Source organism: Gopherus evgoodei, chromosome 7 (genome assembly GCF_007399415.2).
Source record: "Gopherus evgoodei ecotype Sinaloan lineage chromosome 7, rGopEvg1_v1.p, whole genome shotgun sequence".
NCBI lineage: Eukaryota > Metazoa > Chordata > Testudines > Testudinidae > Gopherus > Gopherus evgoodei.
In genome coordinates, this window is record NC_044328.1 from 58,968,038 (window position 1) to 58,986,792 (window position 18,755).

Sequence of the window (18,755 nt, forward strand, 5' to 3'; positions counted from 1 at the left end):
ACAGGACCAAGATTCTGCCCATAGGCATGCGCAGCACATTTCATTAGGGTGTGCACCCAGGGAGCCCTGCCCCAATCCACTCCCTCCTACTTCCCGCCCCTGACTGCCCCCCTCAGAACCCCCAACCCCCCTGCTCTTTGTCCCCTGACTACCCCCTCCTGGGACCCCACCCTCTATCTAAGCCTCCCTGCTCCTTGTCCCCTGACTACCCCCTCCTGGGACCCCACCCTCTATCTAAGCCTCCCTGCTCCTTGTCCCCTGACTACCCCTCTAAGACCTTACCCCCTACCTGTCCCGACTGCCCCGGCCCTTATCCAAACCCCCGCCCCCAGTCAGACCCCTGGGACTCCCATGCCTATCCAACCACTCCCCGCCCCAACAGGATCCCCAGAACTCCCAACCCATACAACCCCCACTGCTCCCTGCCTGCCCCAATCCCTCTCCATACCCCTGCCTCCTGACAGGACCCCCCAGAACTCCTTACTCATTTAACCTCCCCCAGCTCCTTATCCCCTGACCACCCCCTCCAGAGACCCCGCACCCTAACTGCCCCCCCAGGACCCTCCTTGCTCCCTGTCTCCTGACCCCTATCCACCCCTGCCCCCTGACAGACCCTGGGGCTCCTATGCCCCATCCAACCCCCCCTGCTCCCTGAATGCCCCCTCCAGAGACCCCCACCCCTAACCATCCCGCCCCGGGATCCCACCCCCCTATCGAACCCACACTGCACCCTGTCCCCTGACTGCCCTCATCCCTTATCCAACCCCCCCTGGCCCCAGACCCCTTACCATGAGGCTCCTAGAAGCATGTTCTGCTCTACGCAGAGCCAAAAATGCTGCCCCGCGGGAGTGGGCAGCCCTGCCCCTCAGACGCTGCCTGTGCAGCGGCATGGCTCCGGATAAGCAGGGAGCGTCTCCCCACAAAGCCAAACAGTGCCCCGCAGGAGCACGCAGCCCTGGCCCCCAGAGCGCTGCGTGCGGGGCAGCATGGCTCCAGGGGAGGGGGGGAAGGGCCGGCGGCTTGCTGTGCTCGGCCAGGCGCTCCAGCCCGGGAGCGCAGACCTTGTGGCTTGTTGCGCCGGGAGAGTGGGGCCATTTGCCCACTCCTGCATTAGGGTGTGCCTGGGCACATCGGGCACACCTCGTGCACACGCCTATGCTTCTGCCTCCTGCCCCCGCGGGGGGAGCAGTGGGCGGAGGAGAGCGGGCCGGGCCAGGCTGGGCAGGATTTTTAATGGCACGCTGCTGCCTGCCGGAACTCCGGCAGGCAGCAACGTGCCATTAAAAATCAGCTCGCATGCCATCTTTGGCATGCATGCCATAGGTTGCCGACCCCTATTATAGTGTGTTATTTTAACAAATAAAATATGCAGAATTTTAAAATACTGTGAACAGAATTTTTTATTGCAGAATTTTTAAATTTTTTGACATAGAATTCCCCCAGGAATAGTAGCAGCAGCAACACCAACCCATCTATGCATTTTACACACTGCAGAGGAAGACTGCAAAAGCAGTTTGTGGAGGGGGAAAGTTTTTTCCAGTATCTCTTAGCCTCCAGTGCCAGTTCCAATAGGGAAAAGATGTGACAGAGAGACAGTGGCTGAGCGGCTTTTGTGCCTTTTAAGGGAGAATGTGGCCTTTGCTATGCAAAATAACTCAGACACCAGACTTACTGCTTAAAGGGCACAGTCTGCATACAACCAGTTTATGAGGAGAAGTGATTGAATTGCCTTGGCTGAACAAAGTGTTGCCATAATTTAGGGAAGATATCAAGAGTTCCAAATAGAACACTCAGGGGAAGGCAGATGGCAAAATTCAGACATTACAAGGCACATGTCAACAGGCCAGAGTGAGGCTGTATAAGGGTAAGGGAAGAGCTCCAATCTGCTACTGCCAATCCCAACACAGGAAGCTCAGAGGAGATAAAGAGAGGAAATGAATTAGCATGAATCGGCCCTATGACAGTCAATAAGTAGGGAATGAGAAATATACTTAATGCTCCTATTTTTGAATATATCCTTCAGGGACTGTAGTAAAGGCTTCTTGGACTCATTTCACCACCAGCCTTCCCATTCCATTTGTTTGCAAAGTTCTGTTAATTCTTTGCTGTTTACTCTAAATCAAATACTTGGACACTCTTTCAATAATTAAGCGAAACCTCAAGACAACCCAGCATGCACCAGCCACCACGGAATACTCACTTTAAAGAAAGCCACCTTTTTATTTCATTATAGTTGTCGAAAATTCTGAAATAAGATGCTGCAGACCATTACTGTAGTTTTGCTTATAAAAACAAAAAGCTCCCCCACGATCAGGAACCCATGTACCCCTCAGTAGCCTGGGGATGGGAAGCCCTAGCACATAGGTGTGGGAACAGGGACAGAGAAAGAAGTCAGTCTCCGCGTGGCTTTTTTAAACTCCCATCAAAGAGGCTAATACAACTGTGCCCTGAGCATAGCAACATGTGCCCACACAAGAGAACAAACCACTCCCTTGGGCACAGTATGCACCCGGTGTGACGAACTAGGAATGTTCTTAATGTTTGCTCTGAATACTGTGTTGGTGCCTCAGTGTCCCCATGGCAGTTCTTAAGTATCTGGCAGAGCAAAGGGCCAGTGCACCTAAATGCCTGACCCTCTGTCTCCTAGCAACTGATGGCCTGGGCCCCTCCTCTGCAAAGGTGCCAGCAGAAGGTGTTGGAGACAAAGGGATCAGGTGACCTCCTGGCCCGGGAAAGGAGCTAAGCAGAAAGGAGGGGCTGGAAGGGGTGGTTAGTCTGGAGTTGACTGGGGTCGAGGAGTGAAGGGCAGATGTGAGGGGTCTGGCTCACTGCCCCCCAGAATGGACCCGGCTGAGGGGTCCAGTTCGCTGTAACTACAAGCTCTGTTTTAGACCCTGTTCCTGTCATCGAATAAACCTCTGTTTTACTGGCTGGCTGAGTCATGTCTGACTGCAAAGTGAGGGGGCAGGACCCTGTGGCTTCCCCAGGACCCGCTGGGGCAGGCTCACTGTGGGAAGTGCACGGAGGGGCAGAGGATGCTGAATGCTCCAAGGAGAGACCCAGGAGGTGAAGACGTGTGAGCTTCTTGCCCTGAACAAGTCTACTCCAAGGGAGAGGAGGCTCCCCAAAGTCCTAACTGGCTTGGAGGGGAACAGTTCCAGAGCATCGCCCGGTGACTCCGTGACACCCGGTCAGTCTAAATTAGAGAAACAGTGGCAATTCCCATGCAGAGAGGAGAACCTGGCTCTGGCCTTCCCTGCCAGCTAGTAAACCAGGTTTGCACCAGAAACAGATCATTTCCATCCCCATCAAACAAGGGGTGGCCAGCAAGAAAAGTCAGTCTGTTACAGATCCCTCCCTGGTCTGCTAATGGGGTGGTGCAGCGGCAACCCCTCACCTCTTACTCAGGACACAGTAAACATTTGCAGCATAGCCTATGGCATTCAGCATACCTCTGGCCTGTTTGCCCACTTAAATCACTGTATAATCATCTGCAAAACCAATGGTTAAACAGTAGTTTTCTCTTCCACGTCCATCTCAAGGGCAAGTCTCTCTCCAGTGTCCTTGGTCACAGGGTAGAAAGAGCAGCAAGGGACTGACAGTGAGTTAGTCTCAGATCACTGACTTTTCCTCCTAAGTTGGCAACCTGCTCCTTCACGTTTACATAGGTATTTTTAAGATTCATATTAAAACTTGGTTAAAAGAAGTACAATTTAATACAGTGAAGACTGCTTACTGTCAGGGGACTGGATGGTTTAAGAGGATACATGATAGTATACAGAGCTTTTCCCCTCTAGGTCACTGGCTCAACTCTACTCCAAGTCCACATGGCCCGATTCTCAGAGCACTAATTTTAATGGGATTTGTGGGTTCTCGCCACCTCTGAGGAGGAGGCCTATAGTGTCACTACATGCTGTTGCCACCTGATGGCCTACAGCTTGGGACCTGTGTGAAGCAAACGGCTGGTCTTCACCCCAACCCTTGTGGAAAGACACCTATCCACATCTCTTCTACACAACCTCACCACTTCAACCGAAACCACCATTGGCCATCTCAGCAGAGAAGGCAAAGATTAAGGAAGAGCTTCTCAAAAGGCACAAGTCAGTGGGAGCTGGGTACCTAACTGTCCTTTATGTCTTTGAAAAATCTCCTTCCTCCCTCCCCCATCCCACCCCACCCCCACCCCCACGGTGACATAGAGTGTGGCACTCCCTAGTGGTGGCCCCCTCCAGTTCAGAATTGAGGTCCACTGTTGAAGCAATGAGTGTGAGGGGGCTGGAGCTTACTCTGTCCCTGCCTGCACACTACCTGTTACTCCTGAGGGAATTCTGCACCAAAAATTAAAAATTATGCACATAATATTTTAAAATTCTGGAAATTTTATTGGTCAATAAATAAATGTGGCTCCAGCACGGTAGTGAGTAGCTCAGGCCACTGGCTACATTGAGGTGGGAGATCACCTTGAAGCCCCCACCACCCTGCAATACAGAGACTCGGCAGGGAGGCTGCACCTGATCCTGACACAGGTGCAGCTGGTTGGGAGATCAGTGGGATAGGGACCTGGGCGTGGAAGGCTGGGAGGGGTCCAAGTGTATGGGGGCAGGGCTTGTCAGGGTGAGAGTTTGATGGGCCTGTTTAATGGGGGAGCCCCAGCTGCTGCCGAGGGGATGCTGCATGGTGGGCTCCCACTTCCCCCCACCCTATCCACTTTTCTTCTCCATCGACCTCCCCTCACTCTCACATTCCCCTCCCACCTGCCCTATTCCACCCCTACTTCCTTCCCCATTGCCTCTTCCCCCCACCCACCCCGTATCCAGCCCCACCACAGGCACTCACTGTTGCACAGAATAGAGAACAGGAAGGCTCCCAGCACACAGAAAGGGAGAACAACTGGCACTCAGAATCAGGAGGCGGGACTCAGCTGCAGAGTCAGTGGAGCAGAGACACAGTCTCCTTCAGCTAGGCAGCTCTGCGTTTGCAGAATGGGGGCGAGGGGGAAGTGGTACGTAACCCCATGTGCCCCCCAATGCATCCCCCCATGCCTTGCCTCTGTTTGGAAGGGGTAATCCCTCCCAAAAAATTCCACCCATGGTCTCCCTTTGCTTCTCCGCCATTTTCTGTTGGGAAACAGATCTGTGGCGGGGGGTCATGGCACATTTTGTCTCACAGAATCCTCCCAGCAGTAAGGACTTGTTCCATGATCATAGTATTTCAATCTGTCTCTGTCCATAAGAACTAAATTCACTCAAGCATACAACTCTTTCCAATATTATGCGGTGTAGGGACTAAGTAGACCCTATAATTAAGTGGTTGGTAGACTAATTGCTCTGTTTTATTAACTGGTGAGTAATAATATAATTGCTAAGGTGGAAATATCCTAATAAGTGACCAAAATACAAGGCAGGTTTTACATTCAGTAGAGTATCAAACAGATCGTGAACAGCAGATGTGTGAACGGCAGGCTTTTCCTTCCTCCCTTTGAAAGAATGACTTTAATCTCCAGGAAATGAAACACTGACTTGAGCATGCTGGTGACAGATGTTTCCCCCTCCCATGCAATGCTGCTGTATCAGTACCTGCAAGATTCCTGCTAGTCCATTTCCAGGCTTCTCTTGACCACAGACAAGCTATCTAGCCAAATTTATTTTTGATCTGCAGGGCTAGATTCTCATCCTGTGTAAATCAGCATAACCCCATCTGTTAATGGATGTATGCTGATTTACACCAGCTGAGAATTTAGTCCATAATATTGACAAATGGAGACAAAGAGAAACGAAGCTCATTTTCACATGGGAGCAAATCTGGGATTGGAAACAAGATTTTCAGATATGCAAAACTCGTGCTTTAGCTGACTGCCTCCTGGGACACATCTAACACAAAGACACGTAATTACAGCAAAACTCTCTGAATTAACCCCCAAACCCATTGCAATACCTCTCTGCACAAAAAGCATCCAGGTCTCCGCACAGCCATGATCACTGCACCATTCTTCTTCCATAGCTCACCTGCCTTGAATGTTCTTTCTTCTGCTTATAAGGGAGAAATAGCATGAATTATGGCATCTATTTATATAACTACAACAACTTCTGATGAACACTAAGCATGGTGAAAGATTCCCAGTTCAGTATTCTACATAGGTTTATATTCTAATTGAGACAGAGGGGGAGATTTTCAAAGTGTATTTAAATTCCAATTAAATGTATATAAAAAAAGTCCATTTTAAAGTATCAGTTTTATTAAGATCCCTGAATTTATAGCACTTTTCAAAGACAGGTATGAATTGTCATCTCTAGTTTTGCACATGGGAGTCAGCTCCCAGCTCTGCCAAACATCCCAACTTTCCATCCCCTGCTTGGTTGCCTCCAATTGTATTTATTAGTAGTGCACGTTTTGAATAATATTGCCTATGTTCTGAAACAAGAGCTATTGCCACAAACAGCGGTCCATCAGTTTGTGCCATAGAATGAAACTCCTCTCATTTTTAGATTTTCCACTATGTTATGCAAGTTTTGTGCTAGTATATCTCTACTGAACTGAACAGTCAAAAGTAAGCAATGCAGAGTCAGGCCTTATGTCTGGAAATAGCATTATGGTGTATAAGTTACTTCCCAGACAATCACAAAACATCCTCTTTCGGTCCCCCTGTGTACATCTGTGAATTAAATGTCAATGTGCTCACTTGAATTTTCCCCCCCCATTCTGCAGTAACAGGCAATATTAATGACATTGAAAACTCTAAAGGGGCATTCTCTGTTTTAATCTTTATTAACTTCTGTGTGTGACCTTGCATACCTGAATAATTCTCCACCTTGTTTTGGGCTTTTGTAATAGAATTAAACTGCACAGAACCTTGGGCAAGGTTTTTAAATTTTTTGTTTATGTTTACTCAGTCTGTTTTCACCCTTTAGCTCCTATCACAGGAAGTGGCAACCTTTGGCCCGCGGCCTGCCAGGATAAACACCCTGGTGAGCCAGTTTGTCCACAGGTTCGGCCGATCACGGCTCCACTGGCCGCGGTTCACTGCTCCAGGCCAATGGGGGCTGCAGGAAGCGGCGCAGGCTTAGGGATGTGCTGGCCGCCGCTTCCGATCACCCCCACTGGCCTGGAGCAGAGAACCGCGAACAGTGGGAGCTGCGATTGACTGAACCTGCGGATATAGCAGGTAAACAAACCCGCCCAGCCTGCAAGGGCGCTTACCCTGACGGGTTGTGGGCCAAAGATTGCCAATCCCTATCCTATCATCAGGCACGTGACGGTTTGGACAGGCTGGAAAAAAGTGCTCTTTGTGAAATAAGCAACAAATCAACATAAAAAAAACATTTTGTATGTTAGGCAGAAAAATTATCTAGCTGACTTGAGGAATGATCAGAAAGTAGCAAAGTCTGCAAAAGACGATACAGAACTGTAGAGGAGGCCACATGGCCTAATGGAGAGAGCACTGGATAGGATTCAGGAAACCTGGTTCTATTCCCAGCTCTGCCATTGACCTTGGGCAAGTCACTTCACCGCTCTGTGCCTCAATTTCCCTATCTGTAAAATGGGATAATAATACTGACCTCTTTTGTAAAGTGCTTTGAGATATATGGATGAAGAGTGCTAAATAAGAGCTGAGTATTATCATCATTCATCTGGCAGCCATTCAGTCAAAATTAGATGCATCTTATTTGTTCAGAGAGGTCTGTCACTTCAGCACCATCCTTCCCTTCTCAAGAAGGGTCAGCTACTGCCCACACCATTTACTGAAGCAGGGAAAGAAAAGAGTGGTCTGATGCTCTCCCTAAACTGCTAATAGATAGGGTTTAGCCTGAGACAACTCTCTCTTCCAAACACACTCTACTTGTCCTAGGAACCTTTGTTTTCAACCCTGGCCTTGAACGGTAAGATTAGCTCTACCTAGGTACTTTTATAAAGTCCATCACTGTAGAATGAGAGCTCAGATTTCCAGAGGAAGCCAATTCTTACCTTCTCCCAGAGATTTTAGCTCAGTCGTCTCTAAAAACTCCAACGAAGCTGCCTCCGGTTTGGAGAGAAACAAGTCGGTGTTAGCAAGAAGAATCCCTGTCACGGCAACGCCAACAGCCCCAAGGCCGATAGACCACATCCCCATGGTGAAGAGCTCCAAGTCTGGCAGGGAAGACATTTCTGGAAAAAAGAGGAGGAAAAAAGAATTATTCCAGCTGCTGGATAGATTCCAAGGAGAGAGGAGGGAGAGTTAAGAAGAAGTCATCAGCCAGTGGTGCCCAATCTTATTACACTGGAGAGCCACATAAACCTAAGCAGAAGCTTGTGTGGGCCAAATTGATTCTACATATTTTAATAAGATTTAAAGTCACCTGTATTGATTTATATTTTAAGTTCAGCTTGTTTTGTATGTATTTAGATAGGTTGTTTCCATGTGCAGTATTGTCTATTTACATACGTGTGTAAACTAAAATGATGTAAATGTGACAACAAAACGCTAGTGAATCGATTAGTAGATTGTGTTGAAGCAGGCTGCGGTCCTTATGAAATACTTTGGTGGGCAGTGTACAGCCCGTGGGCCATAGGTTGGGCACCCCGGATAACACCTTTTGGCATAGCTAAAAGGATGGTCTGATGGTTACGGAGATCTACGTTCAATCCCAGCTCTAACCCAGACTGCCTCATCAGTAAAACGGGGTATTATTACTTCCCTGCCTCACAGGGGTATGAAGAATAAATACAGCCTGCGAGGCATTCAGCTATTATGGCATTCTGCTGTGTAGAATGATTGTTAGAAAAGGGATTCCCTAACTACAGTAACAAAAGATGACATTAGGATTACTCTGCAATGCATGTTAAGCCATTACTGTAAAACATGGCAGATAGTTTAAAACAAAGGAATGTTGGTAGGGCTACTATGGGCCCTGCCTTTTTTTGGTCTTGATGATATTTTAGAAAAGTTCAGAGGATTTTGCAAATATGCTACAGTGCGTCTATGAGAGAAAGAATAGAACATCGAGATATAGTTCATCACAGTTGGCTGTCTCTGCTTCAACCCTAAACTGAAGCTGCAGAGTGAGACAGAGCAGATCTGTCAGTTCGGAGCGCTGATGCAGAAACATCTAAGCCTTTGACATATTCAGATCACCATATATGATCCAGCCTTACAAATACACTCCAGACAGCTCCTACTGCCTGTTAAGGCCTCTGCAATTTAGCCTTGATAACTAGATTCCATTTATCAGTTTGTTCCTGACATGTCAGGAACAAACAACTTAACCTTAGCCTGGCTGGTTGAAATAGATAAAGCCGAAATGGAAACAAAATGTGCTGACTGTCCAGGGCCATCCTTAAGATTTATGGTGCCCTAGGCGAGATTATTAAACTGGTGCCCCGTGCCTGTCTTGCTCTTAGCAACACAAACATAAGCTTACAGTATTGGAAAACTTGCCACATGCATGTTATTAAAACCAGTTTAACTTAATTAAGCACACTGTAATGCTGATGGACTAGCACTAAAGAAGTAGCACTATAGAAAAATTCTGATTGACAGAATGATGCAAATAATATTTTTTTTAATTTGTCAACATTTTATTGGAAATTTATATGAAGAGGTATTGAAACAAGGATTAGCTTTTAATTAAAAGCAATCTTTCTGGCTTTTTTGGCTGCAAAATCAGTAATAAAGTCATTGTATGACAAAGACAAAGTGATGTCTTGTTCAATTGCAAGAATAGCAGACCAGTCAAGTGTTCCTGACTCACTGTAGAGCGGAGATAGTTTTTAATGAGCTTTAGTTTTGAAAAACTACTTTCTCCTGATGCTACTGTTACAGGAATTGTCAGTAGAATACGAGTGGCAATGTACATATTAGGATATATGTCAACAAGTTTGCTGGTATGAGTAAACTGTACAATGTCCATCACCGATTTTGCATGTGGCAACAACTCAATTTTTCGTACAGTTCAAGTCCATTTAAATCAAAATGATCACCGTGCTTCAGGAGGCTCTCTAGGTCAGGGGTCCCCAACGCGATGCCCGCAGGTGCCCCGGTGCCCATAGGGGCCTCTGAGTGCACCCACATACTGGCCGGAGGATGAGCATCTGCCGAAATGCCGCCGAAATTCAGCATCATTTCGGCGGATGCTTGTCTGCCACCATGGTCCTTCATCTGGTGCCCACCAGATAAAAAAGGTTGGAGACCACTGCTCTAGGCTCTTGCACTTTGTCATTAGTTGCTCTTGTTTTCCTATTTCATTGAATTTACTCCTGCTCAGCCCGCTGCCAACTGAGTGAATGGAATCCCAGGCTGACAGTGGGTTGAGTGGCTCAGCCGGGGTCTCAGCAGCCAGCCTGCTCAGCCACTGCCAGCCTGGGGTTTCTTGGGGGTCCCTTGGCCAGCAGTGGGTGCTGAGTGGCCCCGGGGGCCAGGACCCTGGGTGCCAACGGGGCAGCAGCCGGAACCCCAGAGCAGTGGTGGGCTGAGCCGCTCAGCTCGCCGCTGAGTGCTATCAAATATCAGCTCGCGGGCCGCCTTTGGCACGTGTACCATAGGTTGCCGACCCCTGCTCTATACACTAGTAAGGAGATGAGCATATTACATTGTTGGAGGGCTCTATTTAGCAGTAACAGGGCTATAGGAAAGTCAGTCAACATTTTTTGTTTCTCTGATGAAAACTGGCCCACTCCCTTCCCCATATCAAACTTGTCACAAATAATTATCAACAACTTATTTTTCTGTTTTTGGCAAAGATATTGATTTTTAAAAAAAATATTGAAATTGAATTCAGAATTGTTAGCAAGCATTTTTGGCAAACAAAGTTGTTAAATGACACTTTAAATGGCAACACAGTACTGCTTTCATGCTTCGCTCACCCCCCAGCCTGCTGGTCCAACAGCTGCAGTAGAGGAGGAGATAGGTGGAAAACTGAAGGACCCCAAAATCCACCTCTTGGGGTGCAGAGTGGCAACAGCAGCAGCAAACCCTCAGGTCCGATCACATGCCAATGGGCACCACTGCCAGCCCAACGGACCATGGTGAAGTTAGCACAGCATCTGATCTCAGGGACGGGGCACCCATGGAGCCACAGCATCTCATCCTGCCCTGTGCAGCTCCCCCCGGATGAGATGGATCACTGCCAGCCCAGGGGAGAGATGCGCTCCCCAGTTAGGGTGATCAGATCCAGATGTCCTGATTTTATAGGGCCAGTCCTGATATTTGGAGCTTTGTCTTACATAGGCACCAATTACCCTATCTAGGGTGACCAGACAGCAAGTGTGAAAAATCAGGACGGGGGGTGGGGGGGGAAAATAGGAGCCTATATAAGAAAAAGACCCAAAAATTGGGACTGGTCCCTATAAAAGTGGGACATCTGCTCACCCTACCCCAACCCCCTGTCCTGACTTTTCGCACGTGCTATCTGGCTATCCCCAGCCCAGCCCTATGCAACCATTCCAATCCTGGCTGCCTGCCGAGGAAGTGAGTTACTTTCACGTTCATTCCTCAGCAGGCAGCCAGCCAGCCTCCCCTCCCTCCCAGCACCTCACCAACCCAGCCCTGATGGAGGGGAGGGGGAAGAGAGGGGCGCTCCGTGGGGGGGGAGAGAGAAATGGGGGGGGTGCTCTGTGGGGCAGAAGAGAGAAGAATGGATGTTATGGGGGACAACAAAGGATACTGCCAGAGCCGCTGAGCCTGCCTCACCTCACGCCAGGGGAAAGAGAGTCACACTCACAGGTGATTTCCTTCCCCCACCCCTTCCCAGAAACACCAGCAGCCAATCCCCTCCCTCAGACTGTGCTGCATTCGGCTCTCTCTAGGACCCAGAAGCCCTGCTCTTACATGCCCCACTGCTTCCCGTCTGTTCAGGCTCTCGCAGAGTGGTGCCCCCAGACCTAGTGGTGCCCTAGGCAGCTGCCTATGGCTAAGGACGGCCCTGTGACTGTCTCAGAGGCAGCCACTGGATCTTATGAACATATCTGCACCTCACCAAAATGTTGGTGCCACTTTCTCTGTAGCTCATATTGTTTTATTAAAGGCTAGACATATCCTCCCTGAAGGGCCCCAAACGCCCCATTTTTACTCCTGCCAACATTCAAAGAGTCGGCCCAGGCTACCTCTCCTGGAAGCACTGTTTCAGTGAGAGAGCAGCAGTTATGAACTTTGCACAGAAGCAAACATAAGCCTGTTGCTATCGAAGGGAATAGTGGAATCCAACCAATTAACTGAAAATGGTACAGAAAAAAGATTGATTGGATTTTGTTGGTTATGCATCAAAATGCTTTGAGGATGGAGATTCCCTGACACCATCTTCCCCCTCTCCCTTTAAAGGTAGACTCTCAGTTAGAAGTGGTAAAAATCCTAATTCCAGAATTGCTAGTATTTGCTGCAAAACTGTTAAAGGAATTTGGAAGCATTTAATCATTGTTTCTTGTGCTGCATTCAGTCTCAGCCTCTTACATATCTTGTATTTCAGGACACTGAATGGGAGACAAGGCTGGTTTACACAAACGTAGCAGATAAGAGAGCAAGTTCTAGTCAGTTGCATCTCTTCTTTCCAATGTAGAAGTCTTCAAATTATGTCAATCCTGATTTCCCCTATGTGGGTTTTTAGATGCAATGGCTTTTCAACATAAGGCCATATCATGACAGTGATTTTTAAATTGGTGATCACCTGTTGAAACTGGCTGGCCAGTGAGTGCAGTTTACTAAGGCCATTTTAGAAATGGTCTGTAAAACTCTGAAAAGGAATTAACTGAGTCAGAGACCAAACTCATTATACAAACTGCCAGAGCGTGTTTGTATAATGTAACCTGATATTGCAATAAGTATTCAGAGGTCCATTGAGAGAGAAGATTTTTGGTTATCCCCACTGATCCATAACTCTGCTCCAGTGAGCCTGTCCTTCCTATCATAAACTAAGAAGTCTGCTCTTTAGGTTTGAGTCTTGTCTGGTCCTGTGTAATTAATTATTAGGTGTGTGGGTGGTGGATGATAAAAGTGGAGGTTAACACCCACCCGCTCCTATTTTGCCAGACAAAAGCAGTATTGTACCATGCTTGATTCCTCAGAAGATTACTGACAGTGGCTGGGGCAGATTATCTTTCAAGAACAAATGTGATTGAAAAAAAATTTCCCCACAAACCACTATCCCCCATCATGTCTTTTAAAAAGCCACAATCGGATCACCAGCAGGTATAAATGGAGCTATGCTGATTTATACACACTTCAGATCTGGCCTGCAGTTTACAATTCTATAAGGAGTCAGTTTTCATTCCAATAGAAAGGACAGCATTAGCCTGGACCAAGAGACAAAACTTTTTCAGCTGTACTGCGATAATTTTGATGTTTCTTTCTTGGCTAACAGAAAGGCTGTTCTAGAGAAACTAAGAGCAAACCTACTGATCAAGTAAATAGTGGCATGGAAGAAATAGCTCGCTCCACAATAACATGAAACTCCTGCTTCAGCTCAGCTATGTGCAAATCAACAAACAGTGAAGTATACTAAATAATGCACATGTGCAGCGGCAACTACCATGATCAATAAAACACTAGCAGATAGAAGATCCTGAGCCTTGAAACATCTGTTCTACTGCTTAGCAAGTTAGAGATAGTTTTCTCTTTAGTCTCATTGCCCATATCTGTAGCATTGCTTTTTCTATTTCCACAGATCAGTAGCAGCTCTTGTAACACCTCTCAAAGTGATCCGAAGCTCCATAATATTAATGCTTTTTGATTCAAACCCATGAGGAGTTTTACATGTAAATAACCCACAACATCCCATAATAGCAGACTGTTAACATTTTAGAATAATGCACTCACCAGAACCCATGGGGCCAGTGTGCGCATACACCTCACCAACTTTAACACTTGAACTCCATTTGAATCAGGAGAGAAACAGGAATGGTCCAGGGGAGAAGGCAGACAGCTACTGTGTGCTACTGCTGGTCCTGAGGAGTTTCCTTAGGCTGTTCCTCCTAAAGAAGGCAGATTAGGTGGGCAGGACCAGGCAGGATTCCAGCAAGGAAACTTTTATGTTACTGCCAGTGCGTAAGTCAGAACGTTTTTGAGCAATACTCATCACATTCAAATGCGGTTGGATTACAAGATAACAGCTGTCCCTCAAGAGATGAGACTCTTAAAAGGTATTCTGTTTAAGATACTGAGAAGTTTGAAGCCATCTAGGTTATAGTGTTACTCTCCTAGGTGGTGGTGGTGAGGCAGGGTCACAGGCAACCCAAGGAAACACCATAGCATTGAGGAGAGGGTTCTGTACTATAACGGAGGCCGCTTCATGCAGAATTGTTACTGAAGATTTTTAATGGTAAATATTCTCCCCCCAACTCTTCATGTTTTGTTCAATTCTACTTTTAACCTCCCCTCTTCCACGGACTGATAAAGCAATTCTGTGACTCTGGAAACAAAGCAGCACTACTGGAAGGAAGGTTCAACAACATACAAGTCCAAGTTTTCAGAACTGGCTGCCTAAATCACACAATTAACCCTACTGTGTACACATCAGGTTACCAGTATTGCCTGAAGCTTCCATTCACTACAGCAGGGGTTGGCAACCTTTCAGAAGTGGTGTGCCAAGTCTTCATTTATTCACTCTAATTTAAGTTTTCATGTGCCAGTAATACATTTTAATGTTTTTAGAAGGTCTCTTTCTACAAGTCTCTAATATATAACTAAACAATTGTTGTATATAAAGTAAATAAGTTTTTTTACATTTTTAAGAAGCTTCATTTTAATTTAATTTTAAATGGAGAGCCTCCTCAGAACAGTGGCCAGTTCCCATGTACGCTGGCCCTGTCTACAGTTGGGTTATTCTGAAAATCTCACCACTGTGGTAGCACTGGTGCTGTTTACCCAGTGCTAGCAACACATGCCTACCAACGAGTAAAAACACACAAGACAGCTGTAGTAAATCATGCCATACACATGCTAGGTGGTAGCAGCATCTTCATAAGCCTCTACATGTGGCATAGCCACTAGAGAGGGACAAAGCCACACTTAGCATGGGCTACAAACACACAGTCAGTTTCTGCCTACCTACAGCCAGCACGTAGGCTAGCCAGCTTTCTAGAAGTCTTATCAAATTAACTTTTTCTGCACATTACCAAATCTATTGTGGACTGTCACTCTTTCTACCACAAGCATTCAGAGATGAAACTAAAACAAATGAGAGAACCTTTTAACAAGTTGTTGAGGTGTGAACATAAGTGGTTCTCCCACCATGGAGAAGATTTTTATTCACTACTGTTTAAGAACTCTCTCCTTTTAGGTCATTTCCTGTATCAAGCATTCTGGTCAGCTAGGCTTTTATACAGCACTCATCAGCATAGCATCTAGCCCAAGACAACTCCATTGTGTCAAATAAGCAATGCTATGTTCCACCGTTCTTTCAAAGAAAGGGAGTTTGAGGCCAGATCACATGGTCTAACAGCATTCCTTCTCTTTATAAAGACTTGTTAACAAAATCCCTGCTCCCTGGCTTCCCATTCCCCTCCAGGGAAAACATTAGCAACAGAAGATCTAGCATGGCCCTCTACTCCTCTCACTTATCCAAAGTTTCCAAGCCCCACATGTGGTATTCAAAAAGTGAATGATAATGAGTTAGATACTGTGCTAGGGTGAATGCAGAGCCCTGCTCAGCCACGAACTGGAAAAATCCTCATAGCTCTTGAGGGATGTGAAAAGCGGAGAACTGGCAGTGTCCATCTAGTGGGATTCTATGGGTTTGATTTTCAGAAGAGCTGAGCTCCCCAAACTCCAACAGGGGCTGCAGGAGTTCTCTGTATGCTGCAGAGCCAAGCTCTGTGGAAGCTGGTGGATAGGCAGGAGTGTAGCCACTAGAACTGTAAACTGTGCAGAAATACTGTTCCCAAAAGGCACCCCTCAGGGCTCTCTTCTTCTGCTTAAATCCTGTGGTAGCTGCCATGAATGCAAGTTCAGACTGAGAATTTCCTTCTTTTGCCCTGTGCCTTTGAACTTTGTGAGCTTGGCTCGACGCTTAGGATTTTAGCTTTAGTGTCTGTCACAGTCTCCAAACCCAGAGCACTAGCAACTGTTTTTTTTGTCAGAGGGAAGAAAGCTCTGTTAATTACTGTTGCACTATTTCTATTATCATTGTTTGTGGTGTATCAAGTAGGGCCTCACTGTTCTAGGCTCTGTACAGACATGGTGTAAAGAGATAGTCCCTCACAATCAAGGTTGTGACAAGAAACGGATGATGACATGCACAAATAGCTATAGGAAGGATGAGGTAACAGTAATGTGCACAAACTGACATAGTGTCATACAAGGTCTTAGGGACCTTCACTGACACTAAAAGGGTTCTGATGAGTCCCTGTTATAGTTTACATCAAATGTATGTAGCATCTCAGATCTTAGCAACACAGAATAAACTACTCTTCAACAACACCTAGAATCACCCGCTTTCCTTTTATTCATTTTGTTGTTCAGCTTATATATTCTCGAATAAGAGGGAGAACTAGTAATATTGAAACACCAGAACATGTAAAATAAGTCATCACAAGAAATGCAGCCAGTAGAAGTAGCTGTTAGATTTCAAAGCCACTGTGAGATGAGTAGACTGGTGAAAGGATTATAGCATCAGAAGTAGTTCAGCCAATCACACAAATGACTTGAATTCATTTTATATAATGCACCACTAACACATCAAGAATGGAGATCAGTTTTGCAATCATACAAAAGGGGGAATAAAGGGACAAATTCTGCCCCTCCCCCCATAACACTTTGAGGAACAGAAGCAAGTCCTTCAGAGCAGGGACTGTGTCTTTTGTATGTCGCGCAATGTTCCATGGACATTTATGGAGCTATACAAGTATTTATTAGTCATCAAAGTTCAAGTCTTTTGCTCCTTGATACAGGACTCCAAGTCAGTGCAGTGCTGACAGATGTCTGTCAATCAGTAACAAAAAGAAAACAAGTTTTACCTCAACCTCTCTCTTCCTCAGTCCAACAAGTTTAAACCTTTTAAAAAGCAATTCCAAGGCCAGTTTTATTGAAGAGTGATAGCTCATTACTCTGATACTTCAATCATTCATCTGAATCACCTCAACGGGCTTTCCCCACACCCCTCCAGCAACCACTGCAAAGCAAAGAGCTTGAGCTTTGAAGCTGTAGCAGATTTGCAGATGCCAATGTTTCTAGGGCAAGTCAAGATGCCTTCTTGCAGACTCAGCACTTGGCAACCAACAATCCATTTCCATACATGCACAATTTCATTAGGGAAAAATGAAATTAAGCAATCTGGTCTGGTTTTCAAATACACTAAAGTTAAAAATTTACTACCAGAAGCCCAAATTACTCCAGAACACAGAAATACCACATGATGCTAGTGCTTCTCTCTTCTCAGCTGAGAGATCTTGTGTAGAAGCCATTGTACTGGAACTCAGGCGATCTGGGTCCAATTCCAGTTCTGCTACAGATTCCTTATGTGGCTCAAAGCAGATCATTTAATCTCTGAGTTTGAGCTCCCCATCTGTCAAATGGGACTAGGAATAACTCCTTGATCCTACCTGTTATCTGTCTTGTCTGTTTAGATTGTGAAACCTACCCTGGGATCCTTGTGTACATTTTGTGTTATCAAAATGGCCTTGGTCCCACACAAGAAAGATGAAGCTTAGCAATGTTGTGGACTGACTGTAGAGCAAGGCAGAGATTGCTCCTAATACACCTCCCCTTACACAATACCTTTGAACAAGTCCAGCCTGTCATCACAATTCAGGTCACCAAGAGTTTATCTACTGCACAGCTCCGCTGCTCCCTCCTCCCAATCTCTAACCCCGTTTCCTCAATCGCTCAGATGATAAACATGGCAGTTTCCTGCTGGCCAATGATAAGCCCCTTTGCGAGGATACAAAGTTAAACAACCAGCATCAGGCAGATTTTCCAGTCCGACCATCTGGCCCCACGCTAATTAGACCCTCAGAACCCCCGCTTAAGAGTCAGCAAAGGAGGATCCCGAGTTCTTTTGGGGAGGCACTACAAGGAGAGATCGCTCCCCTCTCCCAGGCACCGACCTACAACTTCCAACCCAGCCCCCTTTACTGTATGCAGCTCTGCGGGATCGTGCTTCAGCCCCCCTCCCACCTGACATGCGGGGTGCAAGAGACGGAGTCAGGAGAGCCACCGCATGCCGCCTCCTTGCATTTTCAACACCCTGGTTCGCCAGCCTACTCTCCCCGGCTGGGACTGGGGCTGTTTAGCTGCAGCCCCTCCGGCACTGCAGCAATCGCTGGGCCCGCCAGCCCCGGCCGGGGTGGGAGAGGCCGCTGATACTCACACGGGAGCTGCATCCCGACAGCTCACGTGCGCAGGGAAGCCGCAGCGATGACTCCTCCCTACTCCCTTCCCAGCACCTGGGAGCCGGGCTCCGCCTCGGCGCGTCTGCGGACAGATCGCTCGCAGCCCTCGCGCGGCGCAATGTGGCATTCTCAGCTCCCTGCAGAGTGGTTCATCAACACCACGTGCCCCAATTCCCAAGGGGGGAGAGCCCCTTTTCAGCGCGCCGCCGGCAATTGCCGGACTGTGTGTGCGCGCGTGACTCAGCAAGACCAGGAGCTTAAAAGCAGGGAGCATGAATGTATTGTTATTTGTGACGGCTCAGGAACGTGGTTTAGCTGGACCAAGGAGAATCAGTACCTGCAAAATCTGAAACCAGAGAACCAGCCTTAAATCCATCCGCATTCAGCAAAGCATTTAATGAGGTGTGGGAGTCCTATTAAGCCTCAATTTACAGTCAAGCCTATGCTCAAGTTCTTTGTTGAAA

At 47.0% G+C, this 18,755-nt stretch overlaps 1 protein-coding gene across 4 annotated transcripts in view; it reads right to left on the reverse strand.

Moving 5' to 3' along the window:
* PRXL2A (peroxiredoxin like 2A) overlaps positions 1-18,498 on the reverse strand; it is a 29,031-nt gene extending 10,533 nt beyond the window's left edge. Inside the window, exons 1-3 of one of the 4 annotated variants that reach the window (XM_030571128.1) lie at positions 18,270-18,498; positions 7,963-8,142; positions 5,935-6,029 (exon numbers count right to left, since the gene is read on the reverse strand). In XM_030571128.1, the coding sequence (XP_030426988.1) occupies positions 5,935-6,029; positions 7,963-8,140 (273 nt within the window). In that variant the 5' untranslated portion in view covers positions 8,141-8,142; positions 18,270-18,498. Of the gene's footprint in view, positions 1-5,934; positions 6,030-7,962; positions 8,143-13,780; positions 13,952-18,076; positions 18,183-18,269 lie in introns of those variants that run through there. The other 3 variants (XM_030571127.1, XM_030571125.1, XM_030571126.1) reach the window with 3 other exon arrangements.
* Positions 18,499-18,755: the final 257 nt, after the last annotated feature.